General features: G+C 55.3%; 1 protein-coding gene across 5 annotated transcripts in view; it reads left to right on the top strand.

Moving 5' to 3' along the window:
* The window catches only part of LOC111149091 (tensin 1), a 164815-nt gene extending 148955 nt beyond the window's left edge, over window positions 1-15860 (top strand). For all 5 annotated transcript variants that reach the window (XM_022506325.1, XM_022506175.1, XM_022506254.1 and 2 more), the window contains 11 exons: window positions 138-336; window positions 3267-4333; window positions 7400-7486; window positions 8206-8337; window positions 8704-8796; window positions 9461-9538; window positions 11356-11427; window positions 11669-11837; window positions 12800-12868; window positions 13330-13362; window positions 15589-15860. In XM_022506325.1, coding sequence (XP_022362033.1) covers window positions 138-336; window positions 3267-4333; window positions 7400-7486; window positions 8206-8337; window positions 8704-8796; window positions 9461-9538; window positions 11356-11427; window positions 11669-11837; window positions 12800-12868; window positions 13330-13362; window positions 15589-15733 — 2144 coding nt within the window. In that variant the 3' untranslated portion in view covers window positions 15734-15860. The remainder of the gene's footprint in view (window positions 1-137; window positions 337-3266; window positions 4334-7399; window positions 7487-8205; window positions 8338-8703; window positions 8797-9460; window positions 9539-11355; window positions 11428-11668; window positions 11838-12799; window positions 12869-13329; window positions 13363-15588) is intronic.
* The last annotated feature ends 3449 nt before the right edge of the window (window positions 15861-19309 follow it).

Below are 19309 nucleotides of genomic sequence, written 5' to 3'. Positions count from 1 at the left end.
GGAACCCCAGAAGTGCCCTTTGCATGCTTGGCTGTCTTTTTGGGGCTGTCCCCACAGGCTGGGGAATTCTCTGGCAGGTTGGGAGGGGTCTGCACTCTGCCCCCGTGGATCTCAGTCTCTCTTCTGCCCCCTTTCAGAACCCCGGAGCTATGTGGAGTCGGTGGTGAGGACAGCAGTGGCTGGACCCCGAGCTCAGGACCCCGAGCCCAAGAGCTTTAGTGCCCCAGCTGCCCAGGCCTATGGCCATGAGACGCCCCTGAGGAACGGGACCCTGGGAGGCTCCTTTGTCTCCCCCAGCCCCCTCTCCACCAGCAGCCCCATCCTCAGCGCTGACAGGTAAGCGGGGAAGAGGACCCAGGCTTGGATCTGCCTAGAGCATGGTTGGGCAGAAATCATATCCAGATAGCTGTACCTTGGAAATAGGGGTGCATCGAGAGAGCACCTTGGGTGCCAAAGCCCATGGGGAGCATGAGTGTGGATGAACTATAATTCTCAGGCTGAATTTGATCCCACTGTCCGGAACTGTGCTGGAAGGAATGAGGACCACCGTGGGGAACCAGTCCTTCCCCAAGTTCAAAACTTAGCCAACAGCAATCACTCTGTAGTGAGTGCTTCTGGTGTGCCAGGCACTTTGCTAAATGCTTTATCTGGTTATTTTATTTAGTTCTCTCAGCAATCCTGAGCAGTAAGTACTCTTATGATACCATTTTTTAGAAGAGGAAACTGAGGCATAGGGAAGCCACGTAGCTTGCTCAAGGTCCTGCAGCTAAACAGTAGCAGAAATAGGATTTGGACCAAAGGCGTCTGGTGCTAGAGCCCCCGTCTCTCCTCTCGCCTGGGCCTGCGTCTCTGTGCCTGCCTCTCTGTGCCTGCCTGTCCCAGGGTGATAGATGTGCCCAGAGCAGACATATAAGGGTTTGGAGCTCCCAGCGAGGGGCCGCTATTTCTGGCTAGGGATGCAGAGAGAGTTTCTGGGGGCTGGAGGTATCGGTGGTGAGGCCAGAAGGATGAACAGTTGCAGAGATGTGGAGGAGGAGGAGGGAACGGGCATTCTAGAAGGAACAGCGTAGCCAGGGCAGAGGGCTGGGGTGTGGATGTATTGGTTCGTGGGGCTGAGAGCATGCACTTGCAGGTGGGAAGGTGGATGGACAGCTGGCATTCTCAGTGGGTCAGACAGAGAGGAGAGCCTGGAATCAGGCCGGGAAGGGCTGTGAAGAGGGAGGCCCCCGTGTGTGGACTGCAGGGGGAGTGGGCTGTAGGCTTTGTGACAGGGAGAACGGGATCTGACATGGGAGAGGGAGCTTAAGATCAGCCCTGCCATAGGGTGCCAGGCCTGGGGGTGCTGACTGGGCTCGCCTGCCCCGACCAGAGCTCTCCTCAAGGAGGGGAGACTGCTAGGTGTCCCTCTGCGTGTCCGCCCCCTTTCCTGCGTTGGCCTTCTATGGGGCCCAGAAGCTCTCCAGCCACCCCCTCCTGTTGTCACAGGCCAGGCCCGGTGCTGAGTTTGCTGTGTACCCTATGCCCTACCTTGGCCTGGTGTAGTGTGCCCCTCCAGGTCGGGGTGGGCGTGGCCGGGGGGGCAGAGGCTGTGTTCTGTGTTCTGAGAATTGAGAACCTCAAGCCGAGCAAGCACCCTGGTCCATCTCACCCCCTCTCCAGCCTCTGCACAGGGCAGACGGCTCCATTTCTCGGCAAGTCTGCTTCTGGGCGGAAGGTGAATTCTTCCTTTAAAGGAAAGGGGATTTTCCTAACCTGGCCAGCCACCACGGCTCCTGTTCAGGGTGCCCTGACATTAGGATGTCTTCACTGATTCTCACTGAGATTCTTCCTGCTGTAGAGTTGTCTCTTTTCAGGGCTCAGGAAGCTAGCGGTTCTGCTGTGGGGTTAGTCTTCTAGAACTCCATGTCAGTGGCCCTCACCCCGCCCCGCTCAGCTTGACACATCCTTCCATTCCTCAGAGTCCGTGTTATTCTGTCCCAGGAATGGCATTCCACTCTAGCTCCTTCTGGGATTCGAGGTAGACTTTTTCTTGGCCTGGCCCGTGACCCGCTTCTTGCCCTTGGCTCTTGCCTGACCCACCACCCCAGGTCCCCCCGGGGACTGAGCTTATCCATCCTGGCCTCGAGACTCCTTCCAGTCTGTAGCTCCAGAATTCGACCCATCATCTTGTGTAAGGACTGCCCCCCCACCCCTGGCCCCTGTCCAGGGGCTCCTGCTGCAGACCCCGCCTGCTACCGCCCTGCAGCCCCACAGCTCAGACAGGGTCCCTGTCAACCTTTGCCTCTCCTACCATATCATCAAAGGGTAGGACTTTGGGTCTGGAAGGAATCAGGGTTATCTAACTCAGCCCCCTTTTTTGTCATGTGAGAAAAGTTAACCAGGTTTTTCAGAACCTAGGTTTCCCAGCTGGTGGCTGTTGCTTTGCCCTGCTGTACAGATAGTTGCACAAAACTTCAGAGGAGAATCTATGATTGTGGCCATTCCCCCAGGGCCAGCCCCCTCTGAAGTGAATTTTATTGGAATCTTAGAATGGGGAGCGACCTCTGAGCTCATCTAATCTAACCTCCCCAATAGAGAAGATCTCCCCCCCCCACCCCCTCATCATTCAGGTCAAGAAGCTATCAGCTTCTGCTTAAATACTGCTAACCACAGGAGTCTCATTACCATGCAAGGCAGCTTGCTGACTTAGGGGCCAGATCCAACGGCCGGAAAGCAGACCTTGCAATAGGCCGAAATCTTCTGTGAGACTTGTTGTCTTTGCCTCTGGAGCTAACCAGGAGTGAAAGCCCAATTCCAGTACTCTCTGTGTCCGAAGACAGTCATAGTATTCTGGGAAAAGTGAGTCCAGGTGGGGATGCTCCCAGCAGGAACAGGAGCGAGGTGGGTCGACCCCTCCCTGGTGTTCAGTTTTGGTGATATTGGAGGTGACATGAGGATAGCTATCTTCAGTGTCCCTAGGGAGACCCCCTCATTTTGACTTGCGGTTTAGGAGTCAACAGGGGCAGTGGGGGAAACATGGGCTTTGAAATCAGATGCAGTTGAGCTGGAACCCTGGTCTTTTACTGTGTGGTCATGAGCTCAGTGCTACACCTCTCTGAGCCTCTGTCTCTTCTTCTGCTGCTTCCATAGGGTGATGTGCAAAAGTCATGACATTTTGGCACACATGCCAGTAGAACTCTTATCGTTGCTGGTGGTAGGAGGGTGGGCTGCGTGCTCACGGAGAGCTTGGTCTTCACCTTGACATCTCACTCGTCCTCTCTCTCTAGCACTTCGGTGGGGAGTTTCCCGTCTGGGGAAAGCAGTGACCAGGGCCCCCGGACACCCACCCAGCCTCTGCTGGATTCGGGCTTCCGTCCCGGGAGCCTGGGCCAGCCCAGCCCTTCGGCTCAGAGAAATTACCAGAGCTCTTCTCCTCTCCCGCCTGCGGGCAGCAGCTACGGCAGCCCCGACTACTCCCTTCAGCAGTTCGGCTCCCCGGAAGGCCAGGCGCGGTCTCAGTTCACTGTGGCCGGCGTCCACACGGTGCCTGGGAGCCCTCAGGCACGCCACAGGACAGTGGGCACCAACACCCCCCCCAGTCCTGGCTTTGGCCGCCGGGCCATCAATCCCAGCCTGGCAGCCCCTGGTAGTCCCAGTCTGAGCCACCGCCAGGTGATGGGTCCAGCAGGAACTGGTTTCCATGGCAGCACCGTCTCCAGCCCCCAGGGTAGTGCAGCAACCACTCCGGGAAGCCCCAGCCTGGGCCGGCATCCCGGGGCCCACCAGGTTCCTGGCCTCCATGGTGGTGTGGCCACGACTCCAGGAAGCCCCAGTCTGGGCCGGCACCCCGGGGCCCACCAAAGCAGCCTGGCTCCTGGTCTCCATGGCAACACGATAGCCAGCCCAGGAAGCCCCAGCATGGGCCGGCACCTGGGAGGGTCTGGATCTGTGGTTCCTGGCAGCCCTAGCCTGGACCGGCACGTGGCCTACGGTGGTCACTCCACCCCCGAGGACCCAAGACCCACACTGTCCCGGCAGAGCAGTGCCTCTGGCTACCAGGCTCCCTCCACGCCCTCCTTCCCCGTGTCCCCTGCCTACTACCCGGGCCTGAGCAGCCCTGCCGCCTCCCCGTCGCCGGATTCAGCAGCCTTCCGTCAAGGGAGCCCCACACCAGCCTTGCCGGAAAAGCGGAGAATGTCCGTGGGAGACCGCGCGGGCAGCCTCCCCAACTATGCCACCGTCAATGGGAAGGTGTCCTCCTCGCCTGTGGCCAGCGGCATGTCCAGTCCCAGCGGGGGCAGCACTGTCTCTTTCTCCCACACGCTGCCCGACTTCTCCAAGTACTCCATGCCAGGTGAGCCCCTCCTGCCGCCCCTGCCTCTACTGTGATGGGTTGTCTGTCGGTTCAGGTATCTGTCTCCGCCTCTGTTCTGACGTCTTTTTGGCACATGACCTTGAGCAGATCACTGACTTCTGGGGCTCAGTCTCCTTGTCTGTACAATGGGAGTTGAGGTGTCCTCAGAGTACGTGTGCTGGGTGCGGATTCTGTGATGAGGACGTGGGTGCCCACAAGGATGATGAGGAGGAGGAGGAGAGTAATAATGGTGACATTACCGTGAACGATGATCCTCTCCCCCAGCCTGGCTTCTGTCACCTGTTGAGCACGTGCTGTGTGCCAGGCTCTGAGCCACTCATGGGCTCCTTAATCTTCACGGCTGCATGGCACAGTAGGTATTCTTGCCCTTATTTTATTTTGTTTTATTTTATTATTTTATTTTATTTTTAATTTAATTTAATTTTATTTTTAAATTTTATTTTATAGATTTTTACTATTTGTTTAAGAGAGAGAGAACACAAGCAGGGGAAGGGACAGAGGGAGAGGGAGAAGCAGGCTTCCTGCTGATCACAGAGCCCAATGCGGGTCCCAATCTCATGACCCTGAGATCATGACCTGAGCCGAAGGCAGATGCTTAACCCACTGAGCCATCCAGGTGCCCCCCTTACAACCCCCACTTTATGCAGGAGCAAACCGAGGCTTAGGGAGGCTCAGTCATTCATCCAGGGTTACACACTTGATAAATGATTTCTGATCTGGGCCCGTGTACCCTAAAGTTTGTGCCCTTAAAGCATGATTGGAGTTGAATGATCATGTTTTCATACTTGTGATTTAGCCTTCCCTTGAAAATCTGCCTTCCCAACGTGGACCACCTACGTTTGGTCACTCACGGCACTCTGTCCCCACCTTTTGATCCCCCTGTGTGCATGTCACTAATAACGGATCAAACAGCCAGCTGCCCTGTGGGCCGAGGCCGGGGGTTGGGCACGTTTGCTGGAGTCTGGTTCCTACCGTCCTGGCTTTGCAGAAGCCCCTGCGTGTTCACGCACTGAATTCTTCACTCATCACCAGAACTAGGCATTTTTCTCCTCTGTGGAGAGGGCTCATTATTAAACACAAAGGTCAAGGCCTCAGCTGATCCGCAGCTCTCAGCCAGTCCTGGAACATGACTGTTGCAGAGTGGCCCCGGGGTTCTGGGGCATTCGAGGATGATTTAGACAGTTTCTGGCAGCCCAGGATGGGCCCCAGCTGCCTTGATGCTCAGTATGACTCTCCCGGGTCCTGCCCTGAGCCTGCCAACTCGGGACACCTACAAGGACCTTGCACATCCCTGCTTCCTGCTGCCCACCAGGGACATCTGGTTCCCAGCCCCTCTTCTTGGAGGATGGAAAACTTCTAGTAGTTGGGACATTTCCTGTTTCCCACCATCTTCCCTGCTTAAAATAGCCATTGGAGTCAACACAGGAAGGCACATGGGGCTCCAGCCGCCTCTGACAGCTCATTAGGCCCCAGCAGCAGTGGGGGCCTGGGCCTTCTGAGCAGAGAGAGAGAGAGGCAGCAGGCAGCCTTTGTGGCCCAGATGCCTAGCCCCGAGCACCCCCCTCCACGCACAGCTGCCAGGAAAGGGAGCTGGCCTACCCCCTCGCGGTCCTCTGGAGGCCGGTCCCAGGGGTTGAGCACGGTGTAACTGACAAGTCGAAATGAACTGAGCGTTGGACACAGTCTAACTCGTGGCTTGGTCCTCACCATCAGCTTCCCAGCATCATCAGCACAGGCTCCCTCTGTGCCAGTTTCTCTTCCAAGAAAGGAGAGCAAAAACACGTATGCAATTGGAATCTTCCTTGCTCCCTCTTCCTCCAGCCCCCCATTTGTTTCTTTGGTGCCAAAACATGAAGGAGCTGCTTGGAGAGTGAGGACCACACATTGGCGGCTGTGTTTCCTTACCTGGGAAGGACTTACAGGAGCCTTTCCGAGAACCAGCTGTGTGATTTGGGCAGGTCCCTCTCCCTCTCTGAGCCTCACTTCCCTCATTTGTAAAGTTAAGTGGTCAGACTCGATGCTCTCTGAGCATCTTTCAGAATCTAAATGCTCCATAAAGCGTCTCTGGTCTGTGGAGGGTCTGAGTGAGGGTCATTTGCCAGGTCAGTGGGGCAGGTATATGATGCACAGTAGATAGCCTCTAGGCCACCCCCTCCTCTGTTCCAGGGCAGATCCTCTTCTGTTCCAGGGCAGGGCTGAATTTGTTTGTGATGCAGAACACGGGCTCTCCATATAGGGCATGAGGGGCTAGGGGGGCTGGGGAAGAAGTGATGGGAATGTCTCTTTCTTCTCTCATCTTTGCAGTAGTTATGACACAACTGGGAAGTCCATCTTATGGAGAAAGAGGCCAAAAGGTGGGGTGCCTTAGCCTGTGGGAGAGAAGCTGCAGGAAGGGTTTAGTCCAAATCTTCTGGAGAAAGGAGGGGATGGAGTGGAGGAGGCCTTTCCTCAGCTCAGGGAGAATGCTGTGCCAGGCTCTTGGACAGGAGAGCAGCTTCATGATGCATGACAGTTGGCAGGAGAGGGGAAGGATGGGCAGGCTGCTCAAGGTCCCCTCTAGCAGTGAGGACACTGCCTTCCTGTGCTAGTTTTCTGTGACCACCATGACACCTGGTCACTTGAGACGACAGAATTTAATCCTTCCCAGGCTAGAGGCTAGAAGTCCAAAGTCAAGGTTTTCGAAGGTTTGGTTCCTTCTGGAGGCTCGAGGGAGATTCTGCTCTAGGACTCCTCTTAGTTTCTCATGGTGGCTGGCAATCCCTGGTGTCCCTTGGCTTATAGACACACCCTTTGGTCTTTGCCTCCGTCTCCATGACCCTCCCCACGTGTCTCTGTGTCTTCCCCTCTTCTGATAAGGACATAAGTCTTACGGCATTGGGGCCCCTTTCACCCAGCACGACCTCACCTTACCTTAATGACATCTGCAGAGACCCTATTTCCGAATAAGGTCGTATTCACAGGTACCCAGACTTAGAGCTCCAACAGACCTTCTTGGGGGCTACAGTTCAATCCCTAACGCTGTTTCTCTCTCTTCCTCTCTCGTAGACAACAGTCCTGAGACACGGGCTAAAGTGAAGTTTGTTCAGGACACTTCCAAGTATTGGTACAAGCCTGAGATCTCCAGAGAGCAGGGTGAGTCCCGGGTGGCACAAGGGTCCTGTGGTCCATTGGAGGTCACTGCTGCCCGCTGCCCACCGTGTCTTCCTTGGGCACGGAACACAAGCAGACTTCCTCCTTTTTGTCACACGTGGCAGTCACAGGTGAGACAGTAAGAGGCACGTCCCCACAGTGAAGCGTGGGGGTAGTGCAGAAGCAGGGTTTGTAGACCCATGAAGGGTCCTTAAAATCAGTGAAGTCTAGGTTTTCCAAGTAAAGTAAAAGGCCAGCTAACGTAATAGCAGATCTCAGCCCCGTGTCTACACAAGGTGGAAGATTTATGCACGTTTTACAGAAAAAGCAAACTTGGGATAGTGGGGCTGGGTATGATGCCCACTTCAGGCTCCCCAGGCAGGCAGGTGTTGGCGACAGGTTCGAACTGGACTGTTGCCTGTTGGTTTAACTGTAGTTTAGGGGAATGCACCGTGTCGGCTGGCTTCCGTATTGTGTGTGGCTGCTGTTGGGTGGCCATGGTGGCCCTGTGCTTGCAGCAGGAGTAGGTAGTAGATATTCCTGCTAAGCCCGGAATATCTACTACCTGGCTTTCATAGAAGACACTTGTCTCCTGTAGCAGAGGAGGACCCTTCTGAACCTTCAGTTCTAAAGAACGAGGTTCGATAGGCCTCGAGTCACAACTAAGATCACGGCCATCTCTGTCCTCTCCCCCTTCTCTCCTCATCTCCTTCCCATCCCAGCCATCGCACTCCTCAAGGACCAGGAGCCAGGGGCCTTCATCATCCGTGACAGCCACTCCTTCCGAGGGGCCTATGGGCTGGCCATGAAGGTGTCTTCTCCCCCTCCGACCATCATGCAGCAGAATAAAAAAGGTAGCTCCCCCTCCTCAAACAGGGCTTCTAGACAACAGGGTCGTCAGTCCTGTGTCCTCGGAGACTGAGGTGCCTGAGGACCCCAAGAGCAGCAGGGTCCTGGTCCCTGCTGAGTCAGACTCTTCAGGAGAGCAAGTCCTGGGCCTAGTGATGGCTGGGGTCAGAGCACAGGGAAGCAGGATTATGGGACCCTGTGGTTGTATTTGCCTGAGTGGTGGTCTCTCCATTCTGGGGTTCTGGCCATACTACCCATCCCAGCCTTGCTCCCCTCCCAAAGCCGCAGTGGTGAGAAGTGATGGAGTGCCATTGGCAGGTGGAGGGAGGGTGCCACGAAAAGTGCTCTTTCCTCCTCTCTTTTCATCCCAGGGGACATGACCCACGAGCTGGTGAGACATTTCCTGATCGAGACCGGCCCCAGAGGAGTCAAGCTCAAGGGGTGCCCCAATGAGCCAAACTTTGGTGAGCTGTCCCCCGCTTCCATAACCTGCCCGCAGAGTCTCAGGTGGCCCCTGGTCCCCCTTGTCATGGGTGCAGGGACCAGTGGCCCTTGTCCTCTGTACTGTGGCTGCTTTGCTTAGCCACAGGCCTTTTCATATTTGTCCCACTGCCTGAAAAGCTTGATCATTGGAATTTGAATAACAACCACAGATGGCCCCCTACAATGTGAAAGTCACCGTCTGGGAACCTTTTATTACTTCTGGTCTCCTCACAGTTCTGCCTGGGAAGTGTTATGGCCCCATTTCCCACATGAGGTTCACAGAAGCCAGACTTACCCAAGGAACACAGAGCTGATAAGTGACTGAGCCGGGATTTCATCCCATGATTCTCTGCTACCTCTGCTGCACTGTCCTGAGAGGGGCCCCAGCAGCTGGAAGGACTGAAGAGAGATGTTGGGAGGAATTTTCTGGAAAGGACCTTTGTGGCAGCTAGAGGGAACCTCTGGAAACTTCTCCCTTAGATCTTGCTAACAAGAAGGGGGTGGGTTTTTAGCTTCATTGTTGGACTGAGGGAGAGGTGATAAAGAAGCCAGAGATTATGGATAATGGGGTGGGGTGTCTGGGCTCCCCAGCGCCCTGGCCCGCTCCCAGGGACACCGGTCCTGACGTGCTATCTCCTCCCACAGGGTCTCTCTCTGCCCTCGTCTACCAGCATTCCATCATCCCACTGGCTCTGCCCTGTAAGCTGGTCATTCCAAACCGAGGTAGGAACGTGAGACTCCTTGCTCTCCAAGTACATCTCCGAGCTGGCCTCCTTCTTGTGTCCGCTCTGCCAGCTGCTCCAGAACACAGGCCAGGGTTGGAGGACATGGGTCATTTTGCCAGTCTGGGGAAATTCAAAACTTCTCTCCTTCCCCCCACCCCACCCAATACAAAAGAAGGAAAGCTCTTTAAAAAACTTAACTCCAGGAACACACATAATTGACTTGCCAGATTGTTCTGGAAAATTCTCTGGTGGCTTTAAGGAATTCTTTCACGAATCTTCAGAATAAGCCCAGGGGAGGCACTAGAAGTAGGAAACAGTCAGGGGGAGGATCAAGTGTAGAGGCTGAGATGGGCATTGGTGGACGGGGCTGAGGGGAGGGGGAGGGGAAGGAGGATTTATGTGGTGGGGGACCTTCCCCGGGGGTTGGAGGTTGGCATGAGCGAAGAGGAGGGAGTGCAGTCGGAGGAAGAGGTGGCCAGGCTCTGCCTGGCGTGGGAAGGAAACGGGGCCAAGATGTCCTTGGAGTTTCCGGTCTGCTCGGCTGTGAGGGTGTTCTCTGACTGAGGGGTTGCAGAACTGATGGGAAGAGCAAGGCTTGTTGGTTGTGGGAAGTATAAATGGAACCCGAGAGCCTTGGAATTTATAGGTGAGAATCTGAGTGGGACCATGGGCCCAGTGAAGGAGAGTTTAGCCCTTGTCAGAGAAGTGTTTCAGCTTTGGAGGAGGGTGGACAGACATCCAGGACAGATATGGGATGGGGTTCTGCCACCCGGCCCCACATACAAGGACCATGCGTGGGGGACTGTGCTTGACCTTGACCTCGAGGTCTAGGAACTAGAGACTGGGTCCCTTCTCCCCATCCTCTGTTCAAAACTAGGATATTCAGAAGTGTCTCTGGGAATTTCTTCCAGTTTCTCTCAGAGCTCCTGTGGTTATGCCCACACACAAAAACCCCAGTATTATTTGATATTTTCAATGTATCCAACTCAATTCATTGAATTATTAATGATAATTGACCAACATTATTGGTTTAAAGGTTCAAATACAACTTAAGTAGCATTATTAACCCCGCATTTTGGACACCAACTAAATTATAGTTCTATGAAATTTATGAAAGTAGTTGAGCAATTACAAAACTGTTTGATATTTACATTGTAGAAAACAGCGCTTTGCAAAGTATGGTTCCCAGACCCACGGGGTTGGCCGTCCTGGGAACTTGTTAAAAATGCAAATACTCTCAGGCCCCACCTACTCAGGAACTCAGGGGTGGGGCTCGGCCATCTGGGTTTTCATAAGCCTGCACACCAGAGTCTGGCGTGTCAGTAAGAACTGACAATACTCAGTTCTTATTAATATTGAAATTATAGTTGTGTCTCATTAAGGGCTTGATGGCTTAGGGCCCTCATGGAGCTACACAAAGACATACCAACGGGCAATGACAAGAGCGACATCCATTGCCACTCAAAGACCTGCTTTATGCCAAGCACTGGGCTCCTCCTGTGCGTGGAACATCTCAAAAGCCCAGCAAAATGGGTACAATCGCATCTCCATGTTATAATTCCTTGGCAGATGCTGGGGCAAGAGTCTGAACCCCACACTGTTGGACTCCAGAGCGCTCCCCCCGCGTGCGGCACACTTGCCGTCACTGTTGGAATGTTCCAACTAGACACACACGTGCCACCTGCCAGGGCCTGTTATGAAAAGCGGTATCCGTTGCACAAAGTATTTGCAGAGCTTGCCTGAGGCTCAACCAGACGTGTGCTGCTTTCCAGCTCTCGAGTTTTAATTACTAGCTGAATTAAATTTTTGTTTCAGACCCCACAGATGAGTCGAAAGCTAGCTCGGGCCCTGCCAACTCCACCACTGATCTGCTGAAGCAAGGGGCAGGTGAGCGGCTGCCCCAGCCTGGGTCCCCACACAGGCTCCTCCCCTCTCCTCTGGCCTGCCCTGTCCCTCCCTCAGACCCGAATATCGCCAGGCAGTCCACATGTCTGTGCAGATGCCTGGCTGGGGGCTGGCCTAGAATTCATCCACTCCTTCTCCCCAAAGAGCTGACGTGGTGTGTCATCCCTCCCCCCCCCACCCCATTGTGGCCCCACTGACTCCTCTCTGGGTGGGCTTATTCCAGCCTGCAACGTGCTGTTCGTCAACTCCGTGGACATGGAGTCGCTCACTGGGCCACAGGCCATTTCCAAAGCCACTTCTGAGACGCTGGCTGCTGACCCCACACCAGCTGCCACCATCGTTCACTTCAAAGTTTCTGCCCAGGGAATCACATTGACTGACAACCAGAGAAAGTAAGCCTCTTCTACTTGCTTCCATGTCAGGCTCTCTCCCAGTGACCGTCTATCCATCTACTTACCCACACGCTTACCATTTGTTCCTTGTACTCACCTGTTCACCCACCCACCCATCCGCCTACCCATCCATGCATCCATCCATCCACCTGCCAGCTCATCCAGCCACCTATCCACTCTTCTACCCACCCACCCACCCACCCATCCACCACCCACCCACCCATCCGTCCAGTTACTCATCCACTCACCAGTTGATTCGCTCATTCCTGCATCCATTTATCCTCCATTTATCCTCTCCCACCCATTTATCCCATCATCCATTTCTATCTCTATCCATCCATGCATCCATCCTTCCTTCCATTCATCCATCCATCCACGCACCCACCATTCCATCCATCCATCCATCCATCCATCCATCCATTCTTCCTTCTGTCCGTCCATCCATCCATCCATCCTCCCTTCCATCCACCCATCCACCCACCCACCCTTCCATACATCCATCCACCCATCCATCCACCCATCCATCCATCCATCCATCCATCCATCCTTCCATCCATCCATCCTTCCTTCCTTCCATCTTTCCTACTACAGTTGTGCCTGGATTGAGCACACAGCCATAAATACAACTGACAAAAGTGCCTGCTTTCTAGAGCAGAGCCTTTCCTCTCAGACTCTCCCTCCTACTTCTTTCCTTCCTCCTCCAGGGTCTGCTCATTTTCTCCTTCTTCGATACCAATTTCTTCCTTCTTTTCCCACTTACTAGCGTTTGGGACACGTTTCAGTGACGTGTCTGTTTGTCCCTGGGCATCGCTTCTACGAGTGGCCCAGGCCATCTTGTGTATAAGGTGGAGGCTGGGCCAGTCCGTGACAGCCACACGTGGTGGCCTGACCCGCAAGGGGAGGTTGGAAGAGAGTGGTCACTTCCACGCTCATTCTCTGTTTACCTGGTATCTGTACCTCAGGCTCTTCTTCAGGCGACACTACCCACTCAACACTGTCACCTTCTGTGACCTGGATCCTCAGGAGAGAAAGTAAGTCTTCTGCAAACACCTTCCCTTCTGCACACTTTTAGAACACTGGAGTCTCCATGTGTGCAAGTGTGTGCACGTGTGGCTGAGGGTGAATATTCTTGGTTCAGTGAAGGTCTGCCTGTGTCTGTGAGACTGTGAGTAATTGTGTTGAGTAGCTATCTGAGTTTTTCCCACCACATATTTGGAGACCCTCCCAGGGAGTTAGCTGATTGCTTCCATGCCCTCTGCCATATCCTTGACCTTGAATCTGCTTCTCCTCTGCACACCAGAGCTCCTTGGGAGACAGGCTGCGGTGTTCTCTTCACCCTCAGTGCCTCCCCCTGCTTGATCTTTGGAGGCCCCCATCCACCTGGAATGGGGTCTCCCTTGCCTTCCCCTGGGAGGCCTCGTCATGTGAGGGGCCGGGTTCTGGGCGGTAAAAAGGTGTAGTGTTTTATGCGATGGTGTGTTTCTTTCCACAGGTGGATGAAAACAGAGGGAGGTGTCCCCGCTAAGTAAGTGCCTTCTCCCCTGCCCCAGTGGGCTGCTCCTGGGGGAGGCCTAGAATCTGGGGCCAGGGGTAGGTGAAGGGTAACAGAGGCCTTTGTGCTGGGGTCAGTCACTCAGGAGAAAAGCTTGGCCAAGCAGCAAGGACTTTTGCTTTCTCCTTTCTTTCTCCTTTCTTGAGGCTGGAGCTAGTCTTGTCACCTTGCCTCTCCTAGGACTGTCAGGGAGCTGGGGAAGTGGACAGAGAGCTGGAAACATATTGGAGGCTGTGGCCACGGGGCAGGGGGTTGTTTGAATGGTCTTTCTGCCCAAATCCTGGCTTCCTTGATTCCCATTCTCACTCTTTGGGTGAGCCTCTGTGAATCCTGTAGTCTGGAGGGAATCTTGCTCAGCAGTGGAAAGCTCCATGAACGCCCCTGGGAGCATTCAGAGGGGCTGTGTGGGATGGAGGGGACCTCGCCGTGCCCGAGGTCATGTAAAGAATGGGCGGCCCAGCTGAAAGGAGGACCCAGGTGTCCAGCCATCTCAAAGCATGCCTCACACCTGCTTTTGGCTTCTCTGAGTTCCCAGGACCGTTAGGGTCTCCGAGTCCCTGATCCAAGCAAGCAGGCCCGAGCTCTGTGTCTGAAGGAGTTCATCCTTGGTTCATCCTTGGTTCCGAGCTCTGTGTCTGAAGGAGTTCATCCATCCGGGCCCCGTGATGGGGAGATGATGGGTGGGGGACAGAAGTGGGCTGCTCCCAAGCCCGGAAGTTGTTCTCCTCATTCTGGAGCTGGTTTTGTGCTGAGCTTCCTGCTGACGTGACCTTGCTCTGCAGGGCAGAGGCCCAGGAGAGCCTGGCTCCGTCAGGGGACAGCGTTGGGGTGGGGGGGTAGGTATGCCAGGCACCCGAGGCCCCAGATTTCAGGAGGCGTGTTCTCAGGTTCCTGCAAGTGCTCCTCCCTGCCCTGGGGCTGAGGTTTCCTGCCTGGATCCATCCCCCCCAGCAGAGAAGGGACCTGGCAGTCATTGAACTGGCTGGGGGAGCTGAAATAAACAGCAGGGTGGGGGGTAGGCGGGCCATGCTTAGGCCGGTGAGGTCGGCCGGCTCCCCACCCTGGCAGAAGCAGGCAGCCAGGCTTGGCTCGAGGTCCTGTGGTGGCTCGGCCACTCCTTCCCTCCGCCCTTGCTGCCCTCCTGGGCACCGAGGAGCCTGAGCGGCCTGGAAGGGAGGTGCTGGGGCTTGGGCCATGGACCCAGGCGTCCCCTGCACTTGGGCAGGTCATCATCCCGGACTGTGGGCCCTAGCTGCTTCAGGCTCCTGAAACAAAGGTGGGGAGAGCAAAGCTGTAGGAAGTCCTACGTCCGTGTGCGTGTGCGTGTGCGTGTGCGTGTGCGTGTGTGTTTACGCGTGAGGGTGGGGGCAAGCAGGACCCAACTTTGCTAATTTTAGCTGTTGTGGTCCAGTCCTGGGGAGAGGGGTTTCCATCGGAATCTCCAGCTGTCTGATTTCCCCATCTCGCTCTAATTAGCAATGTGCTGACTGGGAGGGGACCTGGGCTCACATTCTGTTCTCTGCTCATATTTTTAACTCTGTTTTGCAGAGAGAATGCCAGGTCACTCTGGTGCAGGGAGTGGGGGTGGGGAGGAACAGGTGTGGGGTCCCCCATCCCCTCCCATTCTCTTGAGCCGAGGAGAAGTGTGTGTGTGTGCGTGTGTGTGTGTGTGTGTGTGTGTGTGTGTGTGAGGGGGTTGGCAACCCCTTGTCCTTTTGTCTCCCCGATCCTCTCCTGGTGTCTGAGGAGGCCAAGCACTCTGACGGGCCGTCTGTGTTTTCTTCACGTGCTTCTGTGTTGTGTGCAAGAACAGGCTGGGCCGGGTGGGGCTGGGAAGTGCCAGAGAAGCCTGCCTAGGAATGTCCCTGTTTTATTTTTGGTCTCCTCCCCACCTCTTGCTGTCCAGTCTCCTCATTTGCTTCCAGCTCCTCCTCCCCCATTGCTCCTCAAAGGGGAATGACTGCCTACCCCGAAACCAGGGACACTCTCATCCCTGGGACCTGGCTTTCTGGGGCTGGACAAGAGGGAGGATTCTCTCCGGTCCCATGTGCAGGGGGAGGTGGGAAGACCGGGGAGGGGCTTCGAGCTGAGGATGGGCCTGCTCACACCAGCAGCTCTCCCAGGTCTCCGGTGTCCCCCCCCCCCCCCCCCCCCCCCCCCCCCCGTCCCCCCCCCCCCTGCCCCCGCCACCCCCCACAGGCTCTTCGGCTTCGTGGCCCGGAAGCAGGGCAGCACCACCGACAACGCCTGCCACCTCTTCGCTGAGCTTGACCCCAACCAGCCCGCCTCCGCCATCGTCAACTTCGTCTCCAAGGTCATGCTGAATGCCGGCCAGAAGAGATGAACGCCACCCCTCGCCCAGGGCCAGGGCAGTGGGGATGGGGCATGTGGGGAGGGGACCCATGAATCCTGACCACCCTTGAATCCAGAAGGAGGACTTTGGGCCAATTTTGGAGAAGGAGAGAAGAAAGTGCAACGTGGGGAGGGGGAAGTGAATTGCAGAGGGGAAGGGGGAGAGAGAGAGAGAGAGAGAGAGAAAGAAAAAGATGGAGGAGAATAACTCGGATTCCCCTGGGTAGATGAATACTGTGGAGCCCCCAAAGCCTCCACTGCCCACCAGGTCCACCTGACTCCCCCCACCCCTCTGAGAGGATGGGGCTCCTCAGAGGAGACCGACCAGCTCCTTAGGATCTGTCATTTGGGAGTAGATGGAAAAGCTCTGTCTCCCTAACCCTACTGCTTGGCAAGGAGAAATCAGATTGAGAGCATCCTTTTCTGGCTGCCTCTGGGGTAGATGGGTGAACCAAATAGAGCCAGCATGGGACATCAAGTGGCCGAACTTTTGCCTTTGAAAGTTTCTGAGTCCTGGGGTACCCTGGGGTCTCGGGACTATGCCGCCGCTGTGCAGTCTCTGCGGGTGTGTGTAGAGGGTGTGTCGTGGGACCACACCCTTGTCCTCACACACTGACTTCCATGTGCCTCTTAGCCAGGGTCGTATCACCTAGCCTTGTCTGTGCCCCGCGTGTTTGCACACACATATGCCTCCTGTCCAGAGAAGGTGACAGCAAGGGGTGACAGGGCAGCCCGAGGGGACATAAGTCCCGTTCCCCAGGATTCTGGGTCACAGACTGTGGGTCCCTGCACCTGTGCTCTCGCGGCCCTGGGCGTTGTCAGCCCCTTCTCAACAAAGACCCCAGCGAGGCAGGGGAGGCCAGAGTATTGGTTTTGGAGGGAGGTGCAGACACACATGTACGTAGTTTTGGGGAAGAGAGCCACCAGGAGGGGTGGCCTTGGCCTTGGAGCTCAGCAGATTGGACAGATTGGACGTGTGTGGTCCCGCATTAGCCTGGGCAGGTCGCTCCTACTGCCTCGAGCCCTCAGCCCGTTCTTGGGTTTTGTGCCCCAGACCAGCCTTTCCTCACTTGCTTATCTGCTTGTTGCCCTTCTGGGTGTGGGGGATTGAGCCTTCCTGCCCTGCCCTGCCCTGTCCTTCAGGGTCCCCACGTTGGAGCTTGTCCTGGGGAACCTGCTTTCAGAAGCCCTGCCCAGCAAGCCCCAGGAGAGGCCCCCGAAGGGCTCGTGGCTCTCTCTGTGAGTGTTTTGGGGTCTGATTTCTACCGGACTGCCCGGGATGTCCTTAGCAGATTTTTTGTTGCTGCTGTCTCTGCATCCCACATGGCCTGCCTACCATGCCAAAACCTTGCTCTTCCCCCTCCTGCCTTGGTTTCCCTGGCAGAGCCAAGCTGCCCACGGAACAGAGGGACCAAGGGATGCATTGAGGTCAGAGGGCCAAGAGGCCATCTGGGCAGTTGGGGACCCCTCAGACCACCACCCAAGGACTCTAAGCTGGAATGGAAAATTCACCAGGACTCCATTCTTGGGGGGCTTCTTAAGCCTATGGGGTCCCCTAGAGAGAGGCATTGTACTGATATATAAATATATATAATATATATGTGAGACATACTGACAGAATCTGTAAGCTAATAAAATATAAGAAAAGGTTAAAAAAAAAGAATAGGTAAATTGACGAGAAGTATTTATTGTTTTCCCATATTGCTTTATTGCCTCCCTGGGCATAAAACAATTCCCAACCCTTTTTCATGTCTAAGTGAAGTCTGAAATGTAAGGGCCCTTTATTCTTGGAGGAAGCAGGGGCTCAGTGGTGGCACCTGCTCCATTCCCTTGGCCCCCTTATTTTCTGGCAAGCCCGGGGCACAGCAGTCAGCTCCCAGAGAGGGCGGGGGGCTGCCCTCCTCCCTGGGGGACTGCCGGGACAAGGGTGTGTGTGGTGGATGGGGGACGTGTGTGTCTTTTGCATTTTTTCTCCTCCAAGAAGCTGTATCTGTGTGGATGTTCTGTTTTCAGGGCCCCCTTATTTTCTGGCAAGCCCGGGGCACAGCAGTCAGCTCCCAGAGAGGGCGGGGGGCTGCCCTTCTCCCTGGGGGACTGCCGGGACAAGGGTGTGTATGGTGGATGGGGGACGTGTGTGTCTTTTGCATTTTTTCTCCTCCAAGAAGCTGTATCTGTGTGGATGTTCTGTTTTCAGGGGATGGAAAAGCTCTGTCTCCCTAACCCTACTGCTTGGCAAGGAGAAATCAGATTGAGAGCATCCTTTTCTGGCTGCCTCTGGGGTAGATGGGTGAACCAAATAGAGCCAGCATGGGACATCAAGTGGCCGAACTTTTGCCTTTGAAAGTTTCTGAGTCCTGGGGTACCCTGGGGTCTCGGGACTATGCCGCCGCTGTGCAGTCTCTGCGGGTGTGTGTAGAGGGTGTGTCGTGGGACCACACCCTTGTCCTCACACACTGACTTCCACGTGCCTCTTAGCCAGGGTCGTATCACCTAGCCTTGTCTGTGCCCCGCGTGTTTGCACACACATATGCCTCCTGTCCAGAGAAGGTGACAGCAAGGGGTGACAGGGCAGCCCGAGGGGACATAAGTCCCGTTCCCCAGGATTCTGGGTCACAGACTGTGGGTCCCTGCACCTGTGCTCTCGCGGCCCTGGGCGTTGTCAGCCCCTTCTCAACAAAGACCCCAGCGAGGCAGGGGAGGCCAGAGTATTGGTTTTGGAGGGAGGTGCAGACACACATGTACGTAGTTTTGGGGAAGAGAGCCACCAGGAGGGGTGGCCTTGGCCTTGGAGCTCAGCAGATTGGACAGATTGGACGTGTGTGGTCCCGCATTAGCCTGGGCAGGTCGCTCCTACTGCCTCGAGCCCTCAGCCCGTTCTTGGGTTTTGTGCCCCAGACCAGCCTTTCCTCACTTGCTTATCTGCTTGTTGCCCTTCTGGGTGTGGGGGATTGAGCCTTCCTGCCCTGCCCTGCCCTGTCCTTCAGGGTCCCCACGTTGGAGCTTGTCCTGGGGAACCTGCTTTCAGAAGCCCTGCCCAGCAAGCCCCAGGAGAGGCCCCCGAAGGGCTCGTGGCTCTCTCTGTGAGTGTTTTGGGGTCTGATTTCTACCGGACTGCCCGGGATGTCCTTAGCAGATTTTTTGTTGCTGCTGTCTCTGCATCCCACATGGCCTGCCTACCATGCCAAAACCTTGCTCTTCCCCCTCCTGCCTTGGTTTCCCTGGCAGAGCCAAGCTGCCCACGGAACAGAGGGACCAAGGGATGCATTGAGGTCAGAGGGCCAAGAGGCCATCTGGGCAGTTGGGGACCCCTCAGACCACCACCCAAGGACTCTAAGCTGGAATGGAAAATTCACCAGGACTCCATTCTTGGGGGGCTTCTTAAGCCTATGGGGTCCCCTAGAGAGAGGCATTGTACTGATATATAAATATATATAATATATATGTGAGACATACTGACAGAATCTGTAAGCTAATAAAATATAAGAAAAGGTTAAAAAAAAAGAATAGGTAAATTGACGAGAAGTATTTATTGTTTTCCCATATTGCTTTATTGCCTCCCTGGGCATAA

The sequence above is a fragment of the Enhydra lutris genome, unplaced genomic scaffold, assembly GCF_002288905.1.
Source record: "Enhydra lutris kenyoni isolate GAN:26980312 unplaced genomic scaffold, ASM228890v2 scaffoldscaffold1, whole genome shotgun sequence".
Lineage (NCBI taxonomy): Eukaryota > Metazoa > Chordata > Mammalia > Carnivora > Mustelidae > Enhydra > Enhydra lutris.
Note: the sequence above shows the minus strand (reverse complement) of the source record. Positions and strands in the feature narration are given on the sequence as shown.